This window comes from Cucurbita moschata, unplaced genomic scaffold (genome assembly GCF_002738365.1).
Source record: "Cucurbita moschata cultivar Rifu unplaced genomic scaffold, Cmos_1.0 Cmo_Scf00028, whole genome shotgun sequence".
NCBI lineage: Eukaryota > Viridiplantae > Streptophyta > Magnoliopsida > Cucurbitales > Cucurbitaceae > Cucurbita > Cucurbita moschata.
Window position 1 is genome coordinate 2445695 of NW_019268544.1, and position 23257 is coordinate 2468951.

At 36.4% G+C, this 23257-nt stretch overlaps 5 protein-coding genes across 20 annotated transcripts in view; 2 read left to right on the top strand and 3 right to left on the bottom strand.

The window, feature by feature from the left end:
* Window positions 1-3248, bottom strand: part of LOC111463277 (probable starch synthase 4, chloroplastic/amyloplastic) — a 10157-nt gene extending 6909 nt beyond the window's left edge. For 2 of the 4 annotated variants that reach the window (XM_023107149.1, XM_023107148.1), the window contains exons 1-8: window positions 2846-3244; window positions 2411-2458; window positions 2259-2292; window positions 2081-2174; window positions 1829-1957; window positions 1339-1543; window positions 328-462; window positions 57-161 (exon numbers count right to left, since the gene is read on the bottom strand). In XM_023107149.1, coding sequence (XP_022962917.1) covers window positions 57-161; window positions 328-462; window positions 1339-1543; window positions 1829-1957; window positions 2081-2174; window positions 2259-2292; window positions 2411-2458; window positions 2846-2961 — 866 coding nt within the window. In that variant the 5' untranslated portion in view covers window positions 2962-3244. Of the gene's footprint in view, window positions 1-56; window positions 162-327; window positions 463-1338; window positions 1544-1828; window positions 1958-2080; window positions 2175-2258; window positions 2293-2410; window positions 2459-2845 lie in introns of all 4 variants that reach the window. The other 2 variants (XR_002713861.1, XM_023107150.1) reach the window with 2 other exon arrangements.
* Window positions 3249-3406: 158 nt separating this feature from the next.
* LOC111463278 (AAC-rich mRNA clone AAC11 protein-like) lies at window positions 3407-7957 on the bottom strand. Of its 6 annotated transcripts, none has more exons than XM_023107157.1 (10): window positions 7667-7957; window positions 6626-6852; window positions 6017-6134; window positions 5501-5569; window positions 5285-5405; window positions 4991-5173; window positions 4536-4912; window positions 4286-4431; window positions 3922-4008; window positions 3407-3834 (listed from the first exon to the last, which is right to left on the bottom strand). In XM_023107157.1, exons 2-10 carry the CDS (start codon window positions 6850-6852, stop codon window positions 3726-3728), a joined length of 1437 nt encoding a protein of 478 aa, XP_022962925.1. In that variant the 5' UTR covers window positions 7667-7957; the 3' UTR covers window positions 3407-3725. The 6 variants fall into 6 exon arrangements, with proteins under 6 accessions (XP_022962925.1, XP_022962924.1, XP_022962921.1 ...); XM_023107156.1 differs by having other exon boundaries at window positions 4536-4930; window positions 4970-5173; XM_023107153.1 differs by adding an exon at window positions 7234-7287 and having other exon boundaries at window positions 4536-5173.
* Window positions 7958-9546: 1589 nt separating this feature from the next.
* On the bottom strand, window positions 9547-12171 carry LOC111463084 (phosphoenolpyruvate carboxykinase (ATP)-like). The gene is made up of 10 exons (XM_023106895.1): window positions 11966-12171; window positions 11713-11891; window positions 11474-11627; window positions 11208-11393; window positions 10834-11132; window positions 10588-10761; window positions 10441-10506; window positions 10193-10371; window positions 9777-10115; window positions 9547-9690 (listed from the first exon to the last, which is right to left on the bottom strand). Exons 1-10 carry the CDS (start codon window positions 12169-12171, stop codon window positions 9547-9549), a joined length of 1926 nt encoding a protein of 641 aa, XP_022962663.1.
* Window positions 12172-13242: 1071 nt separating this feature from the next.
* LOC111463056 (tRNA-dihydrouridine(20) synthase [NAD(P)+]-like) lies at window positions 13243-18372 on the top strand. Of its 4 annotated transcripts, XR_002713825.1 has the most exons (10): window positions 13243-13411; window positions 13690-13795; window positions 14340-14478; window positions 15844-15952; window positions 16068-16204; window positions 16990-17126; window positions 17408-17514; window positions 17668-17795; window positions 17970-18097; window positions 18212-18372. XR_002713825.1 is itself a non-coding variant. In XM_023106871.1 (9 exons), exons 1-9 carry the CDS (start codon window positions 13367-13369, stop codon window positions 18037-18039), a joined length of 978 nt encoding a protein of 325 aa, XP_022962639.1. In that variant the 5' UTR covers window positions 13243-13366; the 3' UTR covers window positions 18040-18372. The 4 variants fall into 4 exon arrangements, 2 of the variants coding, with proteins under 2 accessions (XP_022962639.1, XP_022962640.1); XR_002713826.1 differs by having other exon boundaries at window positions 17408-17519; window positions 17970-18372; XM_023106871.1 differs by having other exon boundaries at window positions 17970-18372.
* Window positions 18373-19049: 677 nt separating this feature from the next.
* On the top strand, window positions 19050-23007 carry LOC111463351 (protein RMD5 homolog). 5 transcript variants are annotated; one of them, XM_023107255.1, is made up of 2 exons: window positions 19050-19149; window positions 21522-23007. In XM_023107255.1, the coding sequence occupies exon 2, from the start codon at window positions 21537-21539 to the stop codon at window positions 22701-22703; it is 1167 nt and encodes a 388-aa protein (XP_022963023.1). In that variant the 5' UTR covers window positions 19050-19149; window positions 21522-21536; the 3' UTR covers window positions 22704-23007. The 5 variants fall into 5 exon arrangements, with proteins under 5 accessions (XP_022963023.1, XP_022963021.1, XP_022963019.1 ...); XM_023107253.1 differs by having other exon boundaries at window positions 19097-19179; XM_023107251.1 differs by lacking the exon at window positions 19050-19149 and adding an exon at window positions 19156-21457 and having other exon boundaries at window positions 21492-23007.
* Window positions 23008-23257: the final 250 nt, after the last annotated feature.

The window sequence follows — 23257 nt, forward strand, 5'->3', positions numbered from 1 at the left end:
AAAAAAAAAAAAAAAAAAAAAAAAAAAAGAGAATCAATTAGACAATCCAGACTCACCCAGTCCATATTTTGTTTCCATGTAGTTGACCATTATAATAAGAATAGTACTCCACCTCAGTCTCTCGTATCCCTTGAACCTCATTTAGGTCCATGCTTCCATACCTTTTTTTTCAATAAGAAACCCAACTCTCATTGAACAAATAAAAGAATACAGAAGCATACAGAAAACAGGCCCGAAAGAACAGGGAGCCAGAACAACTACAAAAAGGGGTTAATCCAAATAATAACTAGAACTGATGAAATCAATTAACAAAGTGGAGGCCTTTACTTTGGTAAGATAACCTCCACCAAGTTGCCCTTTCTTTGTAGAGCTTGAGATAACCCTGTTACAAATGATGCCACTGCTCCAAAAGAAGCAATTGGAGCCATTTCAGTACAAATGTGAACGATGTGAAAACCATTCCTGAATTAAAAAGAATACTGTGAATTGTTAGTTCAAAATAAAATTAAAAAATTGACTCAGACGGGGAAGGAAAGTGTTGCACATAGAAGACTAATGAAACTATTGTCTGAGGCGTGCTAGAAGCACAGCATTTCAGTTGCAGTCAAGTAACACTTTGTCAAATTATAGTATATACATGAGCTATAGCTTTCAAGGATTAAGTTATCAATATATAAAGGTGGTTGTAAGAAAATCTATGACTTTGCAGTATTTTTGTATGAGAAAACTGCATATTGATAGATTATAATAAATAAATAAATTTGACCTGGAAGGGAGAGGGCAAATGGAATACAGGGAAGATTAATGAAACTATAAGAGTCTGAGGAGTGTTGGTAACACAACACAGCAATTGCAATAAAGAATCTCTGTCAAGTTATTGTATGTACGTGTTACATAACTTTGAAGGACCAAGTCATCAACATATCAAGGCTGTTGTAAGAACATCTATAACTTTGCTTTATTTCACTATCAATTGCGTCTTCAAATGAAATTCAGCAACTGATGAATATTTACAATTCAAAGCAAGAAGCTGAACATCATACATGCAATAAAGATTCTACTCCAAAGGTTAACTCCAAGCTAAAATTCAAAACAGTATTCACTAAACTTGTCATTCTATGGAGAAAGTTTACCAACTTAGACGTATTGACCTAATAGCACAATGGAATTCTCTGTTGGTTGTTAAGCAAAAGGCATGCCCAAAAACAAAACACATCTTTAATATGTTTAGAATATTGAAAGTCCTGATGCATTTTCACAGTTTAAAGCATGATCTTTAGATGGTGAGAGGATAGGGGGACGATAAAAATGAACAAGAAACTCAATTAACAGCTATACTTATTTCTTCTGTCAGATAATTGACGTAGCTCTGCTAGTAGCTCAGCATCTTTTTTCTGCAGGATCTCGGTGAAAGCATCAAGTATGCTGACTTTTTGGTCCATGATCAGTTGTCTCATTTGAGATGCCTCTCCAGAACTAATCGTGCCAGTGAGAACCATAGAATCAATTCGAAGTAGTAATTCCCAACATATTGATACCTGATCTGGTTGAAACGACAACCCCATGAAAACAACTTCAATCTTCCATGTATCTGTTGCCCTAAAGTTTTTTACTATTTATCTAACTATATGACAAACTTTTGAAGTATAAATAAATAACAGAGAGAGACAAGCAAAAAAGGTAAAAGAATATTATCCACAAGAAACAAGACATCACATTACAATGAGATATAAAAAATAAAAACACAAAATCAGCACTTTGAAGTAATCGAGGATTAGTTGCATCAGTTAGTTAGGTAACATTGGATTGAGTCGAGAATATTTGTCACCTTTTCTAGCCATAGCCTGCTTTTCAATCTCCAATTCCTCGATCCTTTCTAGCAGTAATTTTTTCTCACTGATAGCTTTATTCAGCTCCTCTACAGCAAGGGCACGTTGTTTATCCAAGGACAAGATATCTGAGTAACACAGTCTATATGAGAAGACTGCCAGCAAAGGGTCTTGAATGGAGTTCATAAAAGTACATGAAATGCATGTTTTGAAGCAACGAATTTAAGAACACGAAATAGTAGAGCAGATACTTCGCTGAGCTTCTCTGAAGAGTTGCCAAATTTCACTGTTTTTTGCCCCTAGTTCTCCATCTGACGACTGAATGCTACGTTTACCATCTGATGACTAATGAGCAAAGCGAAAATAAGAGCTATCACATTGACTAGACGAAAAAGTAAATAGACTATATCTGAGGCCATGAGGACTTACCTTCGCCATCTGTGCACCCCCGCGTCTTTCGAACCTAAAGTTAGATTGCATATACTCAAGTTTCCATAGATGATAAAGCTACTGAAATACAAAAAGTACCTAGAGATAAGTGCCAAGGCAAAAGAAAGCCAAGAATGTTTAAGAAAAATTACTCCGATTCCGTTGACACGTTAATCAAGCCGCTAAATTCTCCATCTCCGCTGAAACAAATAGAGAGCCTAAATAGTCAAGAAGTGAAACACTACAGAGTCAATTAAATTATTGTCCGGCTAGGAGTAAAAGCATTGATAGTGTCACCACCCTCAGCTCAAATTAGCTCTTTCATTAAACTATGAACTGGAAAACCAACAAGGAAGGCACAAGCAAGAGGCGAGATAGACATCGTGTGATTTACTTTTCACTTAAATTGAATACACCACCAACTTCAAACCTCCAACACAACAAACTGAACAGGAGAGACCATATCATAGCAGTGTAGCAGGCATAAGAATCAAATGCAACTCAGCATGAATACAACAATTTAACGAGACTAACTAAAATCAAGGAAACAAACAAAACGGAATTGAAAACCGCAACAGGAAACTCACCTTGAGCAACAGAGAGTTCGAGCTCGATCACCAGCAGATCTCGAGTAAGCAGTGCTACATTTTGGAAAGGGAAGATGGAAAGAGAAACCAGTTGTGGTAAGTGCATGGATAGCCATTCTTCTCAGCTTCAAAAGCTCGCCCACGGTGTATGACAACGGAGAACGGCGATTAAGCAGATTAGCGCTGAAAGAGGAAAATAAACGCCCTCGGAGACAGAGGCCGGCAGAGTTCAGCTCTGGCAGCTTTGCGTGGACACGGTGACCTCTGAGTCAAGTGAGCTCTCCGTCGCAACACGTAGGCCAATCCCGGGAAAGGAGGATGATAAATTAAAAGAGAGCCAAACATAAGGGGATGGAAGTTGCAAGTTGGAACGTGATTTCCTTCTTTTTTTTTTTTTTTTTTTTCCCTTGTCTACCATGTTTATAAATTTAAGAAATGAAATGTCTAATACCTTAATGAAAATATTGGTGAGGATTATCTTATAGCTATGATTAATTTAGTCTTTAGGGTAATTTTATATTTTTACTTGAAATAAGTTCAATTTTTAAATCCTATTGTAAAGGATAAAGATCAGTAGTAGAATATTATTGAGAAATGGAAGGTGAATTGGGTCGCCATAGAGCCTTGGGTAAATACAGGGTGTGACTTCAATGTTGTTGTGGCGAAGTTAAAAATTAAATTTCGAGAACCTACAAAAAAAGGAAATCCCCATAATTTAAGCTGGCAGCAGCTTTTTGTGCTAAGTGAATTGAAAATACAACCAACTGTGAGACTTGAAGCGAGGGGGGACTTCTTCCATGAATTCATCAAACTAACAAAAATATTAAATGTGCCCATATAAAGTTTCCCAAAGAATCACTAACTGCTGGTCTTTGCTCTTTTAAGCCTTCGCTCTTTTAAGCCTTTTTATTCTCGCACGCCTCTCCCGTTCTTCTTCTTCTTGGATCAGACGAAGTTGCTCTTCATCTTCCTTCCTAGCTATTTTTGCACTGTGTATGGCAAGTACATGTGTAAATACAGCCTTCCATTATAAGAAGTTAATCTGAATCACAGGAATAGAGTAATTATAGCTTTACCTTCTTTTCTCCTCCATCATTATATCATCAAAGTTGGCCTCCATATCGCTATCATCATCATCTCCGGCAAATCTTGCAGGATTATATCTGCAGAGAAGCCAGAGACAGATTGTTCAAATGAAATGATTTTCAAGATTGTTCAAATGAAAAGATAAGTTGTGCATCCTAAAACAATTACAAGTCAGAAACTATCGCATGTTACATGATAAAAATGGAATAACTATTAATGATCAGTAGGTTTGGATTTCCATATATAACACAAAAACATCCATCCAACCATCATGGTATCATGTCAGTCTTTTTCTCCTCTAAAATTGACTTTGATTTCTAAACACAAAAGATATCAAACAATGAAAATCTATACCCGAACATTTTTCTGATTAGACTAATAGCTTCTCCACCATCGTCATCCTCCTCATCAGAATATGGTCTTGCAGGCCTTTTCTTGGGTCGCTGATCATTCAAACCTGGCCGAGATGAAATCTGTCTTTGTGGCGGTGGTTTGCTCATCTGTTGGTTTCATAACACAGTTAAGAGTTGGTACATCCCGCACCAGCTAAGAAAATCATGTTTAAACAAATTGAAAGTGAGCTTAGCATGAGAGAGCATAAAACCTGTGGTCTCGATGATGAGACTGGCCGATTTGGTGCTATTTTGGCCTTAGAAGGTGGTCGCATCTCATTCCTCTTATCTTCAAGCTTTTTGGCCGGTAATGGTCTGTGCACACCAGGTACAGGACTCTTTGAAGTTGGTAGAGGTTTCTTCTGCATGAGAGCAGATGGGGCTTTTGGCGCCACCATTTGCCGACCAGGACCATACCCATTGTTGCTATTGCCCACAGGCCGACCAGGACCATTCACTTTGTTGCCATTACCCACAGGTCGACCAGGACCATTTCCATTGCTGCCATTACCCATTGGCCGGCCGGGACCATTCCCGTTGTTGCTATTACCCATTGGCCGGCCGGGGCCATTCCCGTTGTTGCTATTACCCATTGGCCGGCCAGGACCATTCCCGTTGTTGCTATTACCCATTGGCCGGCCAGGACCATTCCCGTTGTTGCTATTACCCAATGGTCTCTTAACCTTCATCATTGACAAATTAGGATTGCCAGAAGATACTGACTTGTTTTTGGACTGCATTTGGCCATTCATAGGAACAGATTTCTTAACATTTTGACTGACATGAATATTCTGACGAGGATTACCCTGAGGCTGTTTACTTTTAATGAGAACATGAGCTGAAAGTGCCTCTAAAAAAGAGTCAAAGAAACAATAATAAGCTTCCATTTTTATGCACATTTAAATTTTTTAAAAAATTAAAAACTGACAACTACAATCAACACGATTGAACAGAAACATACCAGTACTTGGAGCAAAAACACTTGCTGAGGACTCCTTTGCAGGAGCAGGAACATTTGCATCCTCAGAAAATAGAAAGGAGTAGTCTCTGGTGTCCTTCAACGTTTGAACTTTCGTTTTCTTCTGTATGATAGTTCATAATATCCATCAAATCCAACAATGTGGATGAGGGGGAAAATAGTGAGTGTGTATAATGCAACAAAGTAATGCCAAAGTACCTCATTTATGATTTTTGGTGGTACCCTTGGCTTTGAAGCTACACTGTTTGAACCTGGACTCTTCCTATTCTGCCAGCACAAGCCTAATCATCAGGGCTAATATTCTTCAAAGACCATTAATAAATGCAATCAAAATTAAAAATTGCAAATGCAAAAGATTGTGTAAAAAAAAAATCTTTTCCCACATTCAGTTCTAACAATTAGTTGAACATTTAAGTCTACTTGTGATGAAACAGCCAGTCACAAATAACACGGAATAAATATGTTAACAAACACAGCAATTTTAGAAATAACAGAAAATTGAATCAAATTAAACAAAAAAAAAAAACTGTGTTATGAAAGAGTATACCAATACATGATTTCAATGTTCAAGGTAGCTCAGTAATAAAGGAATCAAAACATGGTCAACTGACAACCGATTTTTTAAAATATTTATATTGAGGAAAAAAAAAACTCTCCTATCTGTCTTTTACACACATAAATACACAAAATTGAAACCGAGGTTAAGATACTTACATCATGAACGTGGTCAGAAACCCTAGATGCCAAGTGCTGGTTTTCTAATAATGATTTGCTTTCTTGAATTACTCTTTGAGAAATGACAGGTTGAGAAGGTCCAAAGAATGAACCAAAACTGCAGCGATTAAAATAAAAATTTCAGGAATTAACATCAAATTTGAGTTGGTATAGAGGTGTATAGTTGGAAGTAACATGCATTTTGGTTCATGAAAAATTATTATAAAAAAAAGCTCTTTTCACTGCTACAGCAACCAACTGCTGGTACAGCTGTATAGAAAATAAAAGGAGAAAAGACACACAAGAAAACCTTGCAATAGATGTTTCAAAAACTTCCCAGCAATCTAAGATCCAAAACTACTAGTCTCCTATTCATATCATTAAAAAAACATGATATACCTACAATTCAAAGATGCACCACTAATTCAAATGTAAGTTACACTTGCTTCATAATTATCTATGTCCCTTATCGTGTAATAGGACAACAACCACTTTAATACTGAACTAACTTCAACACTATAAGCTACCAACATGAAAACATCACAAAATAAATGAACAAACATGTTATGACCAAAATTCCATCATGTCGTGCTTCAGACTGCAACTTACTTGTCATAAGGAAGCTTCTTGTAATTAGACCTCAAGTGAGATCCACCATCTTTTTTTGACTGCTTTCTAATTTTTTCTTTCAGCCGTTGCCTTAGTGCAAGGTATTCTAATTCTTCCTTGGTAGGCTTAGGGTCCTCTACCTCTTCATATTCCTCCTCCCCGTCATCAATTAGATCATCATCTTCATATTCATCATAATCCTCATAGTCTTCCATCGAATGTTCCATCTATGCAACACAACAAGATTAATGGTATAAACTTTCCAAGAATCCCCAAAAGAAACGAAACATGTATGTTTTTTAACATCATTCGAGATGTCATCCCATGTTTCTAAAAGCAAGCATGAGAGCTTAGTAACATTCACACTTCTAAATACAAAACCACAAGAAGGAAATATAATCTCAAAGGGAAAATAAATAAACATGTCAATTAATGATATTATTTAAAAGCGTCTTCTGAATCTGAATGAGAATTCTCCACACATCAAAACGTAGAGTGGTTCAGAATTCCATCAATTTAAAAGCTTCAGAAAAAGTAGAGATTATTCTGCATTACAATAAATAACATCATCTCATCGATAATTACACTAAATTTCGAATCAAAATTACCTTATAGCCCGTTGAAATATCGTTTCCTCAATCCGACGTAAGAACCCCCTAGGCCTATCTTACCAAACCAATCCAAAAAAGAGAAAACTGAACTAAAAATCGCGATTAAAAATAGAACTCAAATGAACGAACTCGATTACGCGAAAAAGAAGATTCGGGACAACAACGAGATCGATCTTGCAAGAACAAAAACGCGTCGGGAAAAAAAACGAAAGAATAGATCGAACTCAATCAATCAACCCAAATCTAACCTAACCCTAATAATTAAAAAAAAAAAAAACAGACGAAATCGGAATGGCAGATCTCTAATCCCAAAAAGAAAAATCATTGAACAAACCAAACGTAAAACAAAAATATCGCAAAAAAACAAATCGAGATCGAATGAATCAAACAATCAAAACCAGATCCAGATCGAACAAGAAAAAAAAATTACCTAAAAAGGATCAAGAGAGCCTCGAATCGGATGGAACCCTTGGCGAAATCGAGCAAAAAGAATGGAGAACAAGGCGGGGAAAGGAGAAGTGTGGAGATGTGTAGACGAATTCCAATGGCGAACGGGAAAAAGGGGGTTTCGCGGGGGTAAGATAGATATAATAGGGAGCGGAAGCAGAAGGGGCGAGAAGCGAAGGGGGCAGTACTAACGTGCGCTGGGGGCGTCGTGATCCATTCATATTGTGAGTCCGGGGGAGTCGAGTATGCGGAGGCCTCGTTGGTCCGTTTACAAAAATGAGTTTCCAAAGATTCATTATTAAAGCCAAAAAGGAATCCCTCCCTTTTTTTCCTTCTTTAACTTCGTCCAATAATTCATCGTTTTCCGCGTAATTTCAGTTTTTGCGCGCTTTACTTCCATTTTTCTCCCTCTCTCTCGCTGTTTGCTAATCCGCGTTTAGGTTACGCGGCACGCTGTTCTGTACGTGCGTCTTATTGGGCCAATTGGTTAGCCCAAATGTATAAGTATTTGGACCTCACGCTCGGCCCATTTTACGAGGATTGCTTCCACGCTCGGCCCAAAATTATCCTAGTCACCTTAACTTCCTTCGAAAGTTAATTAATTATAAATACATTACTTTTCTTTATACCAATGTATTCAAGTTTACTAATTTGCCCTCCGACATAAACAGCTATGTTTAAATTTATAAATTAGTTTCTGTTAATTTAAAATATATTTGATTGGTTGTAAAATAAAATTCTTTCACACAATAATTTCAAATCTATAAATTTTCCTAATTAAAATATCAAGGTTTATCATAGAATATGGGAGCAAATTAGTCTTTTTATTTTTATTTTAATGTCATATTTAAAATTTGCGTCATTGTTTTTTTTTTTTTTCAAGTTAGGGTTCAAACAAAAATAACCAAATGCACTCTTTTAAATTTTTCTTATTATGATGGATATAAACAATTTAAAATAATTTATCAATTTTTAAATCATTAATTTTGATTTTATTTATTGAAGTTTAAAGCTCTCACCCAAATGTTAATTATATTTTAATTTTATATTCTTCGAACATTTGATTTTTTTTTTTTTTTTTTGCCGAGTTCTTCCATCTTATTTATGTACAATGTACCCTTTAGGGCGTTATTGAGATGGAAGCAGATTTTCTTTAAAAATTAGTTTTGTGCCATTTCATTGTCTTATTGTAATTTGAATGCTACATAAATTTTTCACAACGTTGAAAAAAAAATAAATGACAATGGATCTTTTTTTAGATTAATAAAAAAATGCTATAAATAAACATAAGTCAATCGCATTATTTAGCAGGTAAAAACTATAAATTATAATTTAATTACGATTGATTTTTATATTAACATTATGATTGATTTTTATTAATTTCTCTATTACTAATTTAATTACACAACAACTTTAAAAATCTAAATTTTATAGAAATTGAGTCATAACAAATCAGGTGGCATTGTTTGTAGAAGAGTTTGGACACAATAATTTAAAAGTTATCATACCTCATTAATTAGAATTGTGGTTTGGGCTAAACTTGAATAAGATTATAATTACATATTTATGGATCAAATTATACTTCCACGACACAACTTTTATGGTATTGAAATTGATTTAGACTTACCCATTTGATCGATTCAGACAGTCAATAAAATAATAATAAGAAGCAAATCAAGAAAACAATTCTTCAGAATTTGCATAAAATATATTGCATTAAATATGTCTCCCTTATTTCCTAACTCTTTGCCTCTGGAATACAAATGGAAACAGAAGCAAAAAAGCTTCCTAAACAAAATTGGAAGAACCAAAAAAGAAAATAAATTATTCATTTTCCACGTCAGCAACAGCTTTATATATATATTAAAATTTGGGACCAGCAGCAAGGATTTCCTCTGTCAGAGTATTGTCTGTGCCAATCTTGTAATTCGTAAATGTCTCAAAATTGTTCTTGAACAGAGTCGCCAGTTTCTGTAGCGTTTCTTTATACGCACCCTTGTCCGACCACTGCAAAAACCCCAAAATCAAAATCAGCGATAAATGTAAGCAAATATTTCACTACCCATAGCGTAATTGAATGCCACTTTTCTTACGGTGTTCATTGGGTCCAAAATCTCGGACGGAACTCCTTCAATGGCGGCGGGGATTTCAAGTCCAAAAACTTCAGTTTTACGGAACTGGGCTTTCAGGAGCTCGCCGGAATGAATGGCGTCGATGATTTTTCTGGTGTAAGAAAGCTTAATACGGCTACCGGAGCCATATCGGCCGCCGGACCAGCCAGTGTTGACGAGCCAGCCAGTTGCCCCGTGCTTCCGCATCTTGTCGGCGAGCATGGCGGCGTACTTGGTCGGATGCATCATTATGAAAGCCGCGCCAAAACAAGCCGAGAATGTCGCTTGTGGCTCTTTTATGCCGTCTTCAGTTCCAGCCACCTATAATTTCCAATTTCACTCAATTCCAACAGTAAAAAAAATAAAGTCACACCGTAAAAAAAGTGATTTTTTTTTACCAATGCAGTGTATCCACTTATGAAATGGTACATGGTTTGAGCCAAATTGAGCTTGCTCACGGGGGGAAGAACACCAAATGCGTCGCAAGCCAATAATATAACGTTCTTTGGGTGCGGCCCCACACATGGTATCTTAGCGTTGGGTATGTACTCGATTGGATACGCTGCTCGGGTGTTCTCTGTATAAAAAAACATTAAATAATTAATAATAATAAATTTAATTTAATTAATGTCTAACTCATTTATACCTGTAACTGAATTGTCCGAATAGTCAACCTCTCTAGTGTGCTCTTCGAACACTACATTCTCCAACACTGTCAATCCAAGTAATTTTAGCGAGGTTAATCACCAAGATTAAATACTTTAAAAATTATTATTATTATTATTATTATTACCGGTTCCGAACTTGATGGCATTCCAAATATCGGGTTCTTTCTCACGAGAAAGGTCGATGCATTTAGCATAGCAACCTCCTTCGATGTTCGATACGCCGGTGTTAGTCCAACAATGTTCGTCATCACCGATTAAATATCGGTTGTGATCTGTCGATAAAGTAGTCTTTCCCGTCCCTAAAATAAACATATTAACGTTAAAAAGTTGATGGATTGAGGTGTTAGGAGGGTTAACACGTTATGGCATACCCGATAATCCAAAGAAGAGGGCTACGTCGCCGTTTTTGCCCATATTGCAGCCAGAATGCAAGGAGAGAATCTCTCGCTTGGGCATGAGATAATGCATGAGACTAAACAACCCTTTCTTCATCTCACCGGCGTATTGGGTTCCAAGGATCACCATTTCCTTCCTTGCCAAATTCATATCTATGCTGGTTGACGACGTCATGTAATGAGTGAAACGGTTGCATGGGAACTGCCCAGCGTTGTATATAGTGAAATCTGGTCGCCCAAAGTTCGCCAACTCTGCGTCAGTTGGTCGAATACACCTGCGATAAAAAATTTATGCTTAAAGTGGACAATATTATACTATTGTGAAAATTCGTGATTCCTAATTTACATACATGTTGTGCATAAAGAGCGAGTGGTAAGCCCTGGCAGAGACAATTCGAACTTTGATTCTGTTCTCGGGATCCCAGTTCAAGAATTGGTCGTTGACAAAGACCTTGTCGAGAGAGTTCAAGTAATCGACGGCTCTCTCTCTGTTGATCATGAAAGTGTGCTCATCCATTTCAATGTTTGGAGATCCCCTGCAACCCATAACAAATAAGAGATGAGGACGTAATTTAGTTAAGGAAATCAATCTAAGACGGTGTCGTTTATTACTTACTTTCCCCACCAGAGCTCTTTTGTGGTATTCTCATCCTTAACAACTCGCTTGTCTCTCGGAGACCGCCCGGTCTTCGCTCCCGACAGCGTCGCTAATGCTCCAGTGGATGTCATAAACGACCCTTTCTCATGCCTTATGGCCTGCTCGTACAACTCTGTAAAACGACACCGTCTACGTTCACCTTAACTATGACGTCATTTCATACAGTATAATAAAATATTTAAATATCGATTTAAAACCTGCAGGGGAGAGGTTATAAAGCACGTGTGTGAATTTCATAGAGCTGTCGCTGATATTAATGGTGGGTACGAGTTGATGCTGCGCCATGTGTGCAACCTTGGAGCTTCCGGTTTTCCGGGCCGGGTCTCCTTTAACCACATTCGGCCCGGTTTCTCTTGTCAACGATGCTAACGAAGCACTGGATTCCAACCAAATAAATATTAAATTAATGATATTATCATACGGCAAAACAAATCGTGGTTTTGTCTGTACCTGATTGACTGGAGCTGTTGCCTTTGGCGATCTTCTTCGGAAAGCGCGGAGACGCCGCCGGGAGACGAGTCGATCGGAGTACTGGGTGACGATCGCTTCTTCTGTAGGCAATGAAGTTCGTCGATGGTTTGAGCCTTGATCGGCGACGAGCTGTCGTCGTGGCAAACTTCATTCCCGCTCCCGTTCGCCATCTTCTTATCGGCCATCTCCTTGCTATGAACAGTTCTTTAGAGGCTTTGAAAAGAATGAAGAAGTTTGATGAATGCGTGATTAGTGTCGTGCGGATGGATGCCTTTTTAAAGGCCTAACTAGGGACGAAGACACGTGCGACATACACGGGTGGGCATAAAGTTTGTATTTTGGGAATGTAGGATCCGGTGGTCTCGGAATCATTGTAATCTCTTCCTTTGGTCTTTTGCCAAATAAGGTCAACCCACCTGATTGTTGGGAAGATGCAGAATTTTTCATGTTGACCCGACAATTATTTATTTATTTACTTTCAGCCCTTTTTATTTTTACTTGTTTTGGACATAATATAAAATATTCAAATAGACAGTTTTTTTTTTTCGTGGTCGTCAAATATAACAATACTTATTAAATTCTTAAAGAGTTAAGATACAATATAACACACATTTTAAGAATTCATAAATTAAAATCGTTGAGTCGTATAAATCTAAACTATCGCATAAATTTTTGGATTGAATTTCTTTCGCTGAAAAATAAAATAGATGGTTAATTTAGCCTTTTATTTAATATTATTATTTTGATTATTACTTCATAATATTAGAAAATTTAAACTTTAGAAATTGGAATATGGATAGTTATATAAAATATTAAGAATGTGTAATTAATAGGTGAGATATCAGGAGAGAGAAATGAGTACGACGCTGTTTTTTGAAGGGATGAATTGTGAGATTATACATTGATTGAGGAGGAGAATAACTCATTATTTATAAGAGTGACTCTCTTCCAATCGTGTATTAAAAACATTGAGAGAAAATTTTAAAGAAGACAATATATGCTCGCACTAGGCTTGAGCCATTAGAAATGATATCAGAGTTAGGCATGGAACAGTGTGCCAGCGAGGATTGGAGAAAGACACGAGTTGGATCGTGAGATCCCAAGCTGATTAGAGAAAGGAACGAGTACTAAAAGGCCGCCGGAGAAGAAACATGAAAAGTAAAGCCCAAAAAATAAAATGTCCAGCTTGGTGGCATAGTTACAATTTAAGTAAGGAAATAGAGATTTAAAAGAGAATGAACAAATAGACCGAAAGCCCAGGTCAAAGTCCAGCCCATTGTGAACTCTGTACTACATTTCAGTTTTCCGGCCTACAGTTAGCCGGAGGAGAAGACGTAGAAATAGTTGCTTGATTTTCTGGTCCGACCGCTCACGGTTGAGATGGACTACGAGAACAAGCTCGTCCTTGCTCCCATGGTTCGCGTAGTAAGTTCGACGAAATTATTGTATCCACTGCTTGAGTTGTTCTTGTTACTTAGTCGAGTATCTCTCTTAATCTTAGGAGTTATTTCTTGCATAATTCTCGCTCGATTGTTTCGGTTTAGATGTCAAGCTATGTTATGGGATTTAGCTTAGCTCGTATTGTTTAGGTTCCTCTGCTTGCTTTATCAGTATATCTTTCAATCGTAGTTATTTCTTGCAAAATTCCCGCCAATTAAACCTTTTTCGTGTAGTCTTTTGTGATTGGTCCTTCTTGTTTTCAGGGGACTTTGCCGTTTAGATTATTAGCTGCACAATACGGTGCAGACATCACCTATGGAGAGGAAATTATTGACCATAAGATGATCAAATGCGAGCGTAGGATAAATGGTACTTTTCCTCCTCTCTATTGTGGAAGTTTTTTTTAAGGTATTGGTTTTCAATTGTACTTTTTCACTAAGTGCAAAAATCATGAAATACAAGTGTTACTATGTTCGTATGAAGTCTTTTTCACTAAGAAAAGCTTTGCGATATGAACGGACACAAAAATGAACGCAGGCCGTGGAAATGCACCCACCTAGAAAAACTCGCCTTTATGTTAGGGGGCACTAAAATGGAACTTCGATCTGATAAAATGATCTGTTGACTTCACCCATAACTTCGAAATTGGGAGAAATCCAGGCCTTTTCTCATTCTCTATTGATATTTATGAATGTGTTTGTTGGACACTATCATTTATCCATCTTTCAATTATTTATCCAAAGCCCAAACAATATGTTGGAATTTTTACCTTTCTTCTATAAATACGAGTTCAATTAGAAGAAAAAATGTTGTGCTTGGTAAGTGGCTGAGAAAATGAAGGTCACAATAAGCATAGCCTTTTCCTTTTTCTTCACCAATTATAAAACTTCTGATACTTCTCTTTGTCATCTAGAGCACGTTGGTGCAGTCGATTTCGTAGAAAAGGGGACAGACAATGTTGTTTTCAGGACTTGCAGCCTAGAAAAAAATGAAGTTGTTTTTCAAATGGGTACTTCTAATGCTGTGAGGGCTTTAAGTGCTGCTCAACTAGTGTAAGTTCGTTACTCCCAATTTTTCTTTGATTATACAGCCTAATTCTTGCAAGTTTGATGCTTTTATGATCCTGCGAGTATCAAGTCCCAGCCTGCCTGTTCCTTACTTTGCACAAATTTGTAATCATTTTTTTTATCCTGCAACTAAGTGTCTTTATTAATAGGCTCTGTCATAGATCGAACTAAATTTTGGTAGTACTTTTACTATTTTTTAAAAGTTATTCAATTAACGGGATGGACATGATTTTTCTTTCTTAACAGGCTCAGTTATGGATAGAACTTAATTTTTAGTCGCTAGTTCTCTTTTTTATTCAATTTCATGTGATGCTCGTGATTACGTTGTGAGATTCTACTGGCTAAGTTGATTATTTCCTGTTCTCTTTCATTGTGGGTTTTGATTAGGTACTAATTGGGAACAATTAAGAAATTTTCAGTCCGATTTCTTACAAAATGAAACCTATTAATTGATTAGGCATAGATTGCTACTCAAGATTGGATGTGGGTAAATGGTCTATTTTGTGTGAATAAACAGTATGATAGGTTTTTGTTCCTAGAAACTGTTTGTTTTCTTTGTCTTTCCCTCGGCTATAGGCTTTTAGTTAAGGTTTAGCCAAACTTGTTCAGTTTGTCTGCCAAAGCAACATCCAGTGGTTGCTATTATGACAGATGGAACCTGTGGTACAAAATTTTGGCAAATTAAGAGAGAGTTCCTATTCAATTTGGCTGTAAGAATGGGTTATTTATTGATGCTTTTAAATGTTCTCTTAGTAACTGAAAGTTGATTTCTGTGAGCTGTTGCATTATATTGCTAGGTTTTGTGGTGCAAGCTATTTGTACTTCAGCGTTCTCTGTTTTATTGCTTTGCTTGGTTTACTTATTATAAGTCCTGTGTCATCTTTGTACTATATTGTTGTGGAAGTATATCCTTTCTTTAGGCCCTATTTGATAATCATTTTGTTTTTGGTTTTCTGGTTTTGAAAATTAAACCTGTAAACACTGTTTTCACATATACTTTTTTTTTTTTTCTTTATCACCTATTTTCTAAAAACATTTAAAAGTTCCAACCCAAATTTTGGAAACCAAAAATAAAGTAGTGTTAAAAAGCTTGATTTTTCTTTTGAAATTTTGTCTAGAAATCAAATGTGTTGTTAAAGAAGGAGAAAAACTCACTAAAAACTCGTGAGGAGACATTCAATAATTTTTGAAATGCAGAAAACCAAAAATAAAGCTGTTTTCAAACCGGAACTTAGTTATTTCAAGCTGATTGAATTGCCATTGTTTATGATATGAGAGAATTAGGTCTTTAGTTAGAGAAGAATGTTTCTTTAATTACCATTGTTTGTGATGGAGAATTTTCCATTTTAGGTGTCAAGACGTTGCTGCAATAGATATCAATATGGGTTGCCCTAAGTCATTTTCCATCAGTGGGGGCATGGGTGCTGCACTGTTGAAGAAGCCAGACCTTATTCATGATGTATGCAATTCTTATCGTTACGAATGATATAGTTTTCTAAATTATTCTCTCTCCTCTATATTTGTAACATGTTACTTACCTATTCTCCTTTTATTTGTATGTTTTTTTAATTTAGATTTTGACAACATTGAGGAGGAACTTGGACATTCCAATTACCTGTAAGATTCGACTTTTAAATTCATCTCAGGATACAGTGGAGTTAGCTAGGCGGATAGAGACTACTGGCGTTTCAGCTCTTGCTGTTCATGGAAGGTGATCTTCTGGTTTCTGCAGTTTCCTTCTATTTAATATTATCATGGACTAGCGAACTTCTTCAAGAAATTTATGCTTTCTGGAATCGATTGAGAATGGTTCTTCTCATGCAAATTGATCCTTTTTCCCTTTCTTGGTAAAATTGGATTGGTTTGGTCGTCTATGTTAGTGCATTGTTCTCAAAGTTAACATGGTCATTTCATTTTAAGCCCACACTGACATTTGTTGACGTTTTCTTAAACATGCTATCTGAGAGTGGAGGTGATAAATATGTATCAACCTTAAAAGATTGAATTCTGTTGTACGGAACAATGAAAGAAAGTCTCAAACGGTAGAAGCAGATATGTCATATGTCCGTTCACTAGCTAGTTATTTAGATGTAATTTTGTGGACGTTCATTAGCTAGAAACTATTAGATATAATTTCATGCTTTAAGGAGGGTAGTAATTTGGACGAGTCTCTTGCATTTTAAGGCTTACAGTTTTTTTTTTTTTCATAAGGGGATAGTAGGTTTGAGAGATTTCTAGGAAGCAGAATATGTGCTACCAAGCATGCTCAGAGGGCAGACTACTGTGAGAGGCCGCTTGTTTATAAGTAAAGGAGGCAGTTGGTATCATTTTGGGTTGACACTGAATTGTATTACATCAGTTAGAAAGACAAAAGGAAAAATAAAAAATAAAAAATACCAATAAAAATACCAAGTGATACTTCTGTAAGTTTTGTATGTGCTCTTTGTTTTCATTTTATTTTAATATGTTTTTGTAGTCGTGCTCGATAACTTGCAGAAGAGTTGCAGATAGGCCCAGAGATCCAGCTAAGTGGAGTGAGATTGCAGATGTCGTGGCAGCATTGTCTGTCCCGGTTATTGCGAACGGTGATATCTTTGAGTACGAAGATTTTCACCATATCAAAGTTGCTACAGGTTTGCTCAAAAGGCACTGTTTTATGGATTTCTTGATGATGCCTGAATTTCTTTTAGTGAATGGGTTGAATATGATCCCAACCTGAAAATATAACTTAACTAAGATTAAAAGTTTGAACCCTCATTCCTGCATATATGGTTGAACTCTATATTATTTGAATATGATCGTTTCGAATAATATGGTTGGGCTGACTGAGATTCTATTTCAAGCAGTTAAAGTTTTTAGTTGTCCGTTCATGATCTCTTGCTTTATATATTAAAACAATTTGGTATTGCTCAAGGTGCTTCGTCAGTAATGGTTGCTCGAGGAGCGCTTTGGAACGCTTCAATCTTCTCTGCAGATGGCAAATTACCATGGGAAGAGGTGAAAAGAGAATATGTTAGAAAGGTGAGGTACATATCATGTACGCAGTACATTTAGTCAACGAATCAATTAGAGTTGATGCTGTAGAGCTGTACACTGCCCTTGTAAGAATATATAGATGCAGACACACATTCACGAACTGAATTTGAAGCGACTGATTTGTTGTGTTGAACTCAGAGCATCTTGTGGGACAATGATATCAAAAGTACAAAGCACACGCTAAAAGAAATGATAATGCATTATTCTTGCCTTGAACTGCCAGAAGGAAAGGCCGTGATAAAATCTGATACATTGGCAGATCTAGCGTAAGTTTTTTTCTTTCTTTTTTTGCTGTTAATTTATAATTAATAGTGCCATCTTGTGGGATGCTAGACGTTCTTCATGATCATTTTAATTTTAATTTTAATTGCATTTGAACTGATATAGCACGCTAGTTGGAAGCTAATCATGCCATCTTTTATTTTGTGTATGATATATAGGAAACTTTATGGCGAGGAAAAGTACAATCAATTTGTTCAAGAGAAGCGTTTGTTCGATGGAAGTAGATGACGTCGTTCGTAGTTCGGATCAGAGACGCTGTTCATTGCTTCGACATGGAACAACCTCGGTACTCTCTCAGTTAAACCCGTTCTATTAGTTATGGAGAAGTTGGATGTGCTCTACAGCAGCTCAATACTAACATATTTCTTACCCTTTCATTCTTGTCGTGTTAAAAACACAGAGTTATTAAGCTGCCGCAGATGATGCCTGGCTTTATTTGCTTTTCTGGAATGCGTATTTATGGTTCTAGGATGTTCCAAGTTGAAAGCTTTGGCTTATTGTTGCCAAATTCATCCAGTTCGTTGATTTCAGTACCCATCAATCAATCAATCAATGGGTTAATATCTTTTAAAATTAGTCTTGGGATAAAAACACTAATCGTGAATTCATTTTACTCATAAACATTTGACCAAATTGACACGATCCATACCATAAGTTTGCCAAATTTTCTATCTAATTACCATTACAATCTTCTGATTTCTCCATGGAGCGAGTGCTCAATAGTTGACAAGGAGCTCTAATTCCACTTGTCACAGTCGTACTCTTGCAGTAGTAGAATACGTACTCTTGCAGTAGCAGGATAATAATTGTGCAGCATTTGCTCTAATCCAACAAACATGTCGTCCGTGAAAAATTCAGACTTCGCAAATAACGTTAGTGTATACTCGAGTCTCAAGTCGCGTTTGCAAAAAAATGTTTTAGAAAACGTGAACGAGAAAATACATTTAAAATAATTTTAAAAAAATAAATAAAGATCGAAAGAAATGTTGTATCACATAAAAAATTGATGACTAATTGCATCCATTTTAACATTCCAACTCCAATAATATTACTTGATTTTTACAATTTAAGTAAAATAAAAACCAGAGAATTTTTTATTAAAAAAATATGAATTATTAGAACATTAATAATCTAATTGCATATAAATAAAAAGATAACGACAAGTTGAGATTTATTTTGTTGGAAGAATCTTTATAATATATACAATCGCGAGGGCCAATTAATTATTTAAATAAATAAAACATAATTATCCGTATTTTCTTCAATTTTATATAAAAGCTATATACGGAAACGGAAAGGGAAAAATCCCTCTCATTCGGGTCCTTGCTTCCTACCAAGGTTTCTTCTCTCCTCTTCTTGCTGATCTATGTATGCCCTTCATTTTCCTCATACTATATTCAGATCTAATTTTTATATGTTCTTGCATTTCTGTTGAATCGAGATTCATCTTCTTTTCGGGATAAATTTCTTTTCCTATCTTAATCGATTTGCTCTCGCTTTCTATTTTCAGATTCGCATCTCTTCTTTGCCTTGATTCCAATCCTTCAATTTCTTGTCTTTGAGTTTTGTTTTTTTTATATGTTTACTTGTTCCGGTTTCATAAGAACATATCTTTATCAAGATTTCGAGGTGATTACAGATGTTGGGAACTTCTTTTGGAGTGCGAATTATAGATTTTTGTGTTTTTTGGCTTTGAGTGTTTTGTTTTCTTTTGTTCCCTAATTTTTGGGGTTGTGCAAGTTAGTTCATTATCCTTGAAGTTCTTTTCCCTGGCTTATATCGTCTTACTTTGGATATCGTCTAGTGCATATGTTAGTAGTTTCTGTGTTAAACCTACTGTTCAATCGCTAGGTAATTATCGACTGATAGATTGTATTTGACATCGGTATCTTTTTCTTTCGTTATAAATTTTGAAGGGAGCAGTTTCTACCATTTAATTTTCTTTATATCCAGTGTTTCGGATGGTTGCACTTTCACGGTACAAATTTCATTTTAATAGTTTTAGTATACACACTTTGCGCGGGTATTTTACCTTCAAATACCACATATTCATGTAGTTTACAATTTTTGTGACAGCTCTTCATTATCGATTAATATATTCTGTACAATTACATTGTTTTTCCTCATCTGTAATTTGATCTCACTATCACTTGGGCTCCCAATTACTTGATCTTGTTTATGCATTAAGCTTGTTGCAGAAGATTTTGTGCCACTGCCAAATCGGTCCTTAACAAAACTGTGGTTGAGAATGAAAATTGATTTATATTCCCTTCCCTTTTTCCACCACTTATCTCCTCATCTATTGTTAATCTGGTGTTTGAAGTGTATATTTCAGATAGAAGTGATTGACCCTCGGGAAAAGAAAAAAAAAATGTTAAAAGTGATTGACACTGGATAGACTTCAGTCAGCTCTGCTACTTCTGTTGTCTTAAGCAAATGATCGTCTATAGTATATTCTAAATGTGCAGTTGCCTTTTACTTAATTGAAAATTGAAAGTAGAGTTTTTTTCCCAATATTGGGAAGGATCTCTGTAGTAATGCATATTCTGCAGAAGTGTTTGAACTTCAAGCTTTTCAAAAGAAGTCTAATAAGTATTTTTATTTAGAGTTGTTTTTCATGACTATTGACCTGTAGATTTAGATTCTTTATTTAATTTTGGCTTCAAACAACATGCAAATACCGTTGGGTTTAGATATTTTGGGAGCTCATTGGTCCAACTTTTTGAATTAAATGCATAGCAAGTATTTGGTAAAGAACCCCAGGATGTCTTGATCGCTATTTTATAACGCCTGAGCAAACTATGCTCTTTTGTTCCTGGCTGTAGGTGTGGTGCCTCACATTGTTCACAATTATTGCTTTATTACAGCATTTGTTGTTAAACTAGGGTTAAATTGAGCCAAGAAAAGGAAAATCAATACTGTTAGTTCATGTTCTTCATTTGACTCTTACTTGATTCTCCTTCTCTCCAATAGATTTGGTAGAAAAATGGTGATGAGACCCAAGAGGAAGATTTAGAGGGCAGTGATTTGAATGGTGTGGCAAATGGGAGTGGGATAGTGATGTTACGTCTTTAACTTTTGGATTGTTAGATGTGATTTTGTAGCTGTAAGTCCAATAAAGTGGCAAAGAGAAAGACTTGTATTTGAGCTCTGTTAGCGCTTTATAGTTATATTTGCTCTTGATGACCAGTGATCTGTAGGTTTGGGTTCTTTACTTTTTTTTTATTCAATTAGTACATAACTCAGTTGAATCCTAATAACTTGGGAGCTCATTGGTCTATTAAAGTGGAAAACTGTCCACTTAGCCGAGCTGAACAAATTAGGCATTCACAACCTCCCATGAAGGTAGTAGGGTTGTGGAACCCTACTCGTACTAAAATAAATAATATGGGAAACTGAAGTGGTGAAAACATTTTGGTCTATTACAATCTACTGGATTTTCTCCTATTACTTATTTGGATTTTCAGCTAAAAAGTAGGTAAATGATTCTACTTTAGAGTCTGATCTTATCTTTCCTTAGTAGAACTCTGTAATAAATTAATAGCATATTGTATGTTTTCTCTTTTCCCTCCTCCTTTCCTTTCTATTAGTATTTCTTGACATTTTTGTCTCTGGCTTTTTTAGCTTCTTGATATCTTTCTGCTCCAATTTTTTGGTAATAATATTTGTGATCTTGAGCGAATTTGTTTGACATGGGAATTTCTTTACAGGTATTAGTCTAAGAAATGGAGTTGGACAGCATTAAAGATGCATTTGATCGTGTGACGAAGAAGCAGAAATTATCTTCTTCCAAAAGTCATGAAGTAGTTGATCAAATTCATCTGGAACTGGAGCAGGTGCTACAAAAAATACAGTTGGCTGATAATCCTGAATGTCCAGTTGATCTGAAGTCGGTTTTTTCTGAACTCAAAACTAAATTAAAAGATATTGCCCCACTCACTCAGCTTGAAAGCACGCAGAAGGAGTTGAATACCGCTTTGACCAAGTATCCAAAGCTTGTTGAAAAATCTTTCAATCCAGATATATCGAAAGCTTATAGAAATGTTGATTTTGATAGGCATACTGTTAACCAGATTATTGCTAGTCATTTCTATCGTCAGGGTATGTTTGAACTCGGTGACTGCTTTATAAGTGAGGCTGGCGAATCAGAATCTGCTGCCTCGATGAGATCTCCATTTCAGGAAATGTATCAGATCCTTGAAGCCATGAAGTCCCGGAATCTAGACCCAGCTCTGAACTGGGCTCTGAATAACTCAAATAAACTTAATGAATGTGGTTCAGATCTTTTGCTCAAACTTCATAGCATGCAGTTCATGGAGATTCTACAGAATGGAGATAGACATGACGCTTTGAAGTATGCTAGGACGTACCTGGCCCCTCTTGCATCTAACCACCTGGCTGAACTTCAGAAGCTTATGGCTTGCCTCTTGTGGACTGGAAGGCTTGATTGCTCCCCATATTCCCAATCACAATTATTGTCAGTAACCAATTGGGAAAAAGTTGCTGAGGAGCTTATAAGACAGTTCTGCAATTTTCTTGGTCAGTCCTACGAGAGCCCATTGGGCGTGACAGTTGCAGCAGGGGTCCAGGGCTTGCCTCCCCTCTTGAAATTTATGAATGTCATGGCTGGGAAGAAACAGGAATGGCAATCTATGAAGCAGTTGCCTGTGCCGGTGGAGTTGGGCAGAGAATTTCAGTTCCATTCCATCTTTGTTTGTCCGGTGTCAAAGGAACAGTCAACTGAAGAAAATCCACCAATGTTGATGCTGTGTGGACATGTCCTCTGTAAGCAGTCTATCATGAAGATGTCTAAAAACAGCACAAAATCGTTTAAGTGCCCGTATTGTCCTACAGACATCGATGCTACACGGTGTAGGCAATTGTACTTTTGACACATACACAAAAGTCATGGTTAATGTTGTATGAAACTTCCTCTCTTCAACTGAACCGATATTTGCTGGATTTAGTTGTATGGTGTAACAAAGGGGGTGTGAAATGGGGGGAAATGATGGTCAGTTGTGTACTGTTTGTTGCTGTATTGGTTGTAAATACATATTCTTTCTACATGTTGGGAATTTAGAGCAACTCACTCCACAGACATCTTTTAAGTTTGGTAGATTTACAGCATGGGAGTTTGCTTAGCTGCTTCTGGAGCTCATCTCCTATCAAATAAATATATATTCTCCATTTTTCTTTCCTACAAAGTATAATTGAGATCAGGGAAGCATGAGCACTAATCTTAGATAATTAGATTTTTATCAATTGAAACATTTATATATCAGCTCTTGGGTGTTTTTGTGGCCTTTTCTTCAGGTGTTGGTTGGCCATGGGCCTAATTTCATCATCATTCGGCCTTGACGATGGCGATGGTGGATTTGTGGTTAGACCATTACAGATCCATGCTCCCAGTAAACCCCACTATTCCAATCAAAGACGGGCTACAGCA

Bases quoted from the DNA above. Each gene is read 5' to 3' on its own strand.
- LOC111463084 (XM_023106895.1), bottom strand. From the start codon at position 12,171: ATGGCCGATAAGAAGATGGCGAACGGGAGCGGGAATGAAGTTTGCCAC. The intron at 11,394-11,473 runs GTAAGTAATAAA...TATGGGTTGCAG, and splicing joins AAAGAGCTCTGGTGGGGAAA to GGGATCTCCAAACATTGAAA. The intron at 10,116-10,192 runs GTAAAAAAAAAT...TGGAAATTATAG, and splicing joins TAAGTGGATACACTGCATTG to GTGGCTGGAACTGAAGACGG.
- LOC111463056 (XM_023106871.1), top strand. From the start codon at position 13,367: ATGGACTACGAGAACAAGCTCGTCCTTGCTCCCATGGTTCGCGTA. The intron at 17,127-17,407 runs GTTTGCTCAAAA...GTATTGCTCAAG, and splicing joins CCATATCAAAGTTGCTACAG to GTGCTTCGTCAGTAATGGTT. The intron at 17,796-17,969 runs GTAAGTTTTTTT...TATGATATATAG, and splicing joins GATACATTGGCAGATCTAGC to GAAACTTTATGGCGAGGAAA.
- LOC111463278 (XM_023107151.1), bottom strand. From the start codon at position 6,852: ATGGAACATTCGATGGAAGACTATGAGGATTATGATGAATATGAAGAT. The intron at 5,406-5,500 runs GTACTTTGGCAT...ACTATCATACAG, and splicing joins CACCAAAAATCATAAATGAG to AAGAAAACGAAAGTTCAAAC. The intron at 5,174-5,284 runs GTATGTTTCTGT...ACTCTTTTTTAG, and splicing joins TGTTTTTGCTCCAAGTACTG to AGGCACTTTCAGCTCATGTT.
- LOC111463351 (XM_023107255.1), top strand. From the start codon at position 21,537: ATGGAGTTGGACAGCATTAAAGATGCATTTGATCGTGTGACGAAGAAG.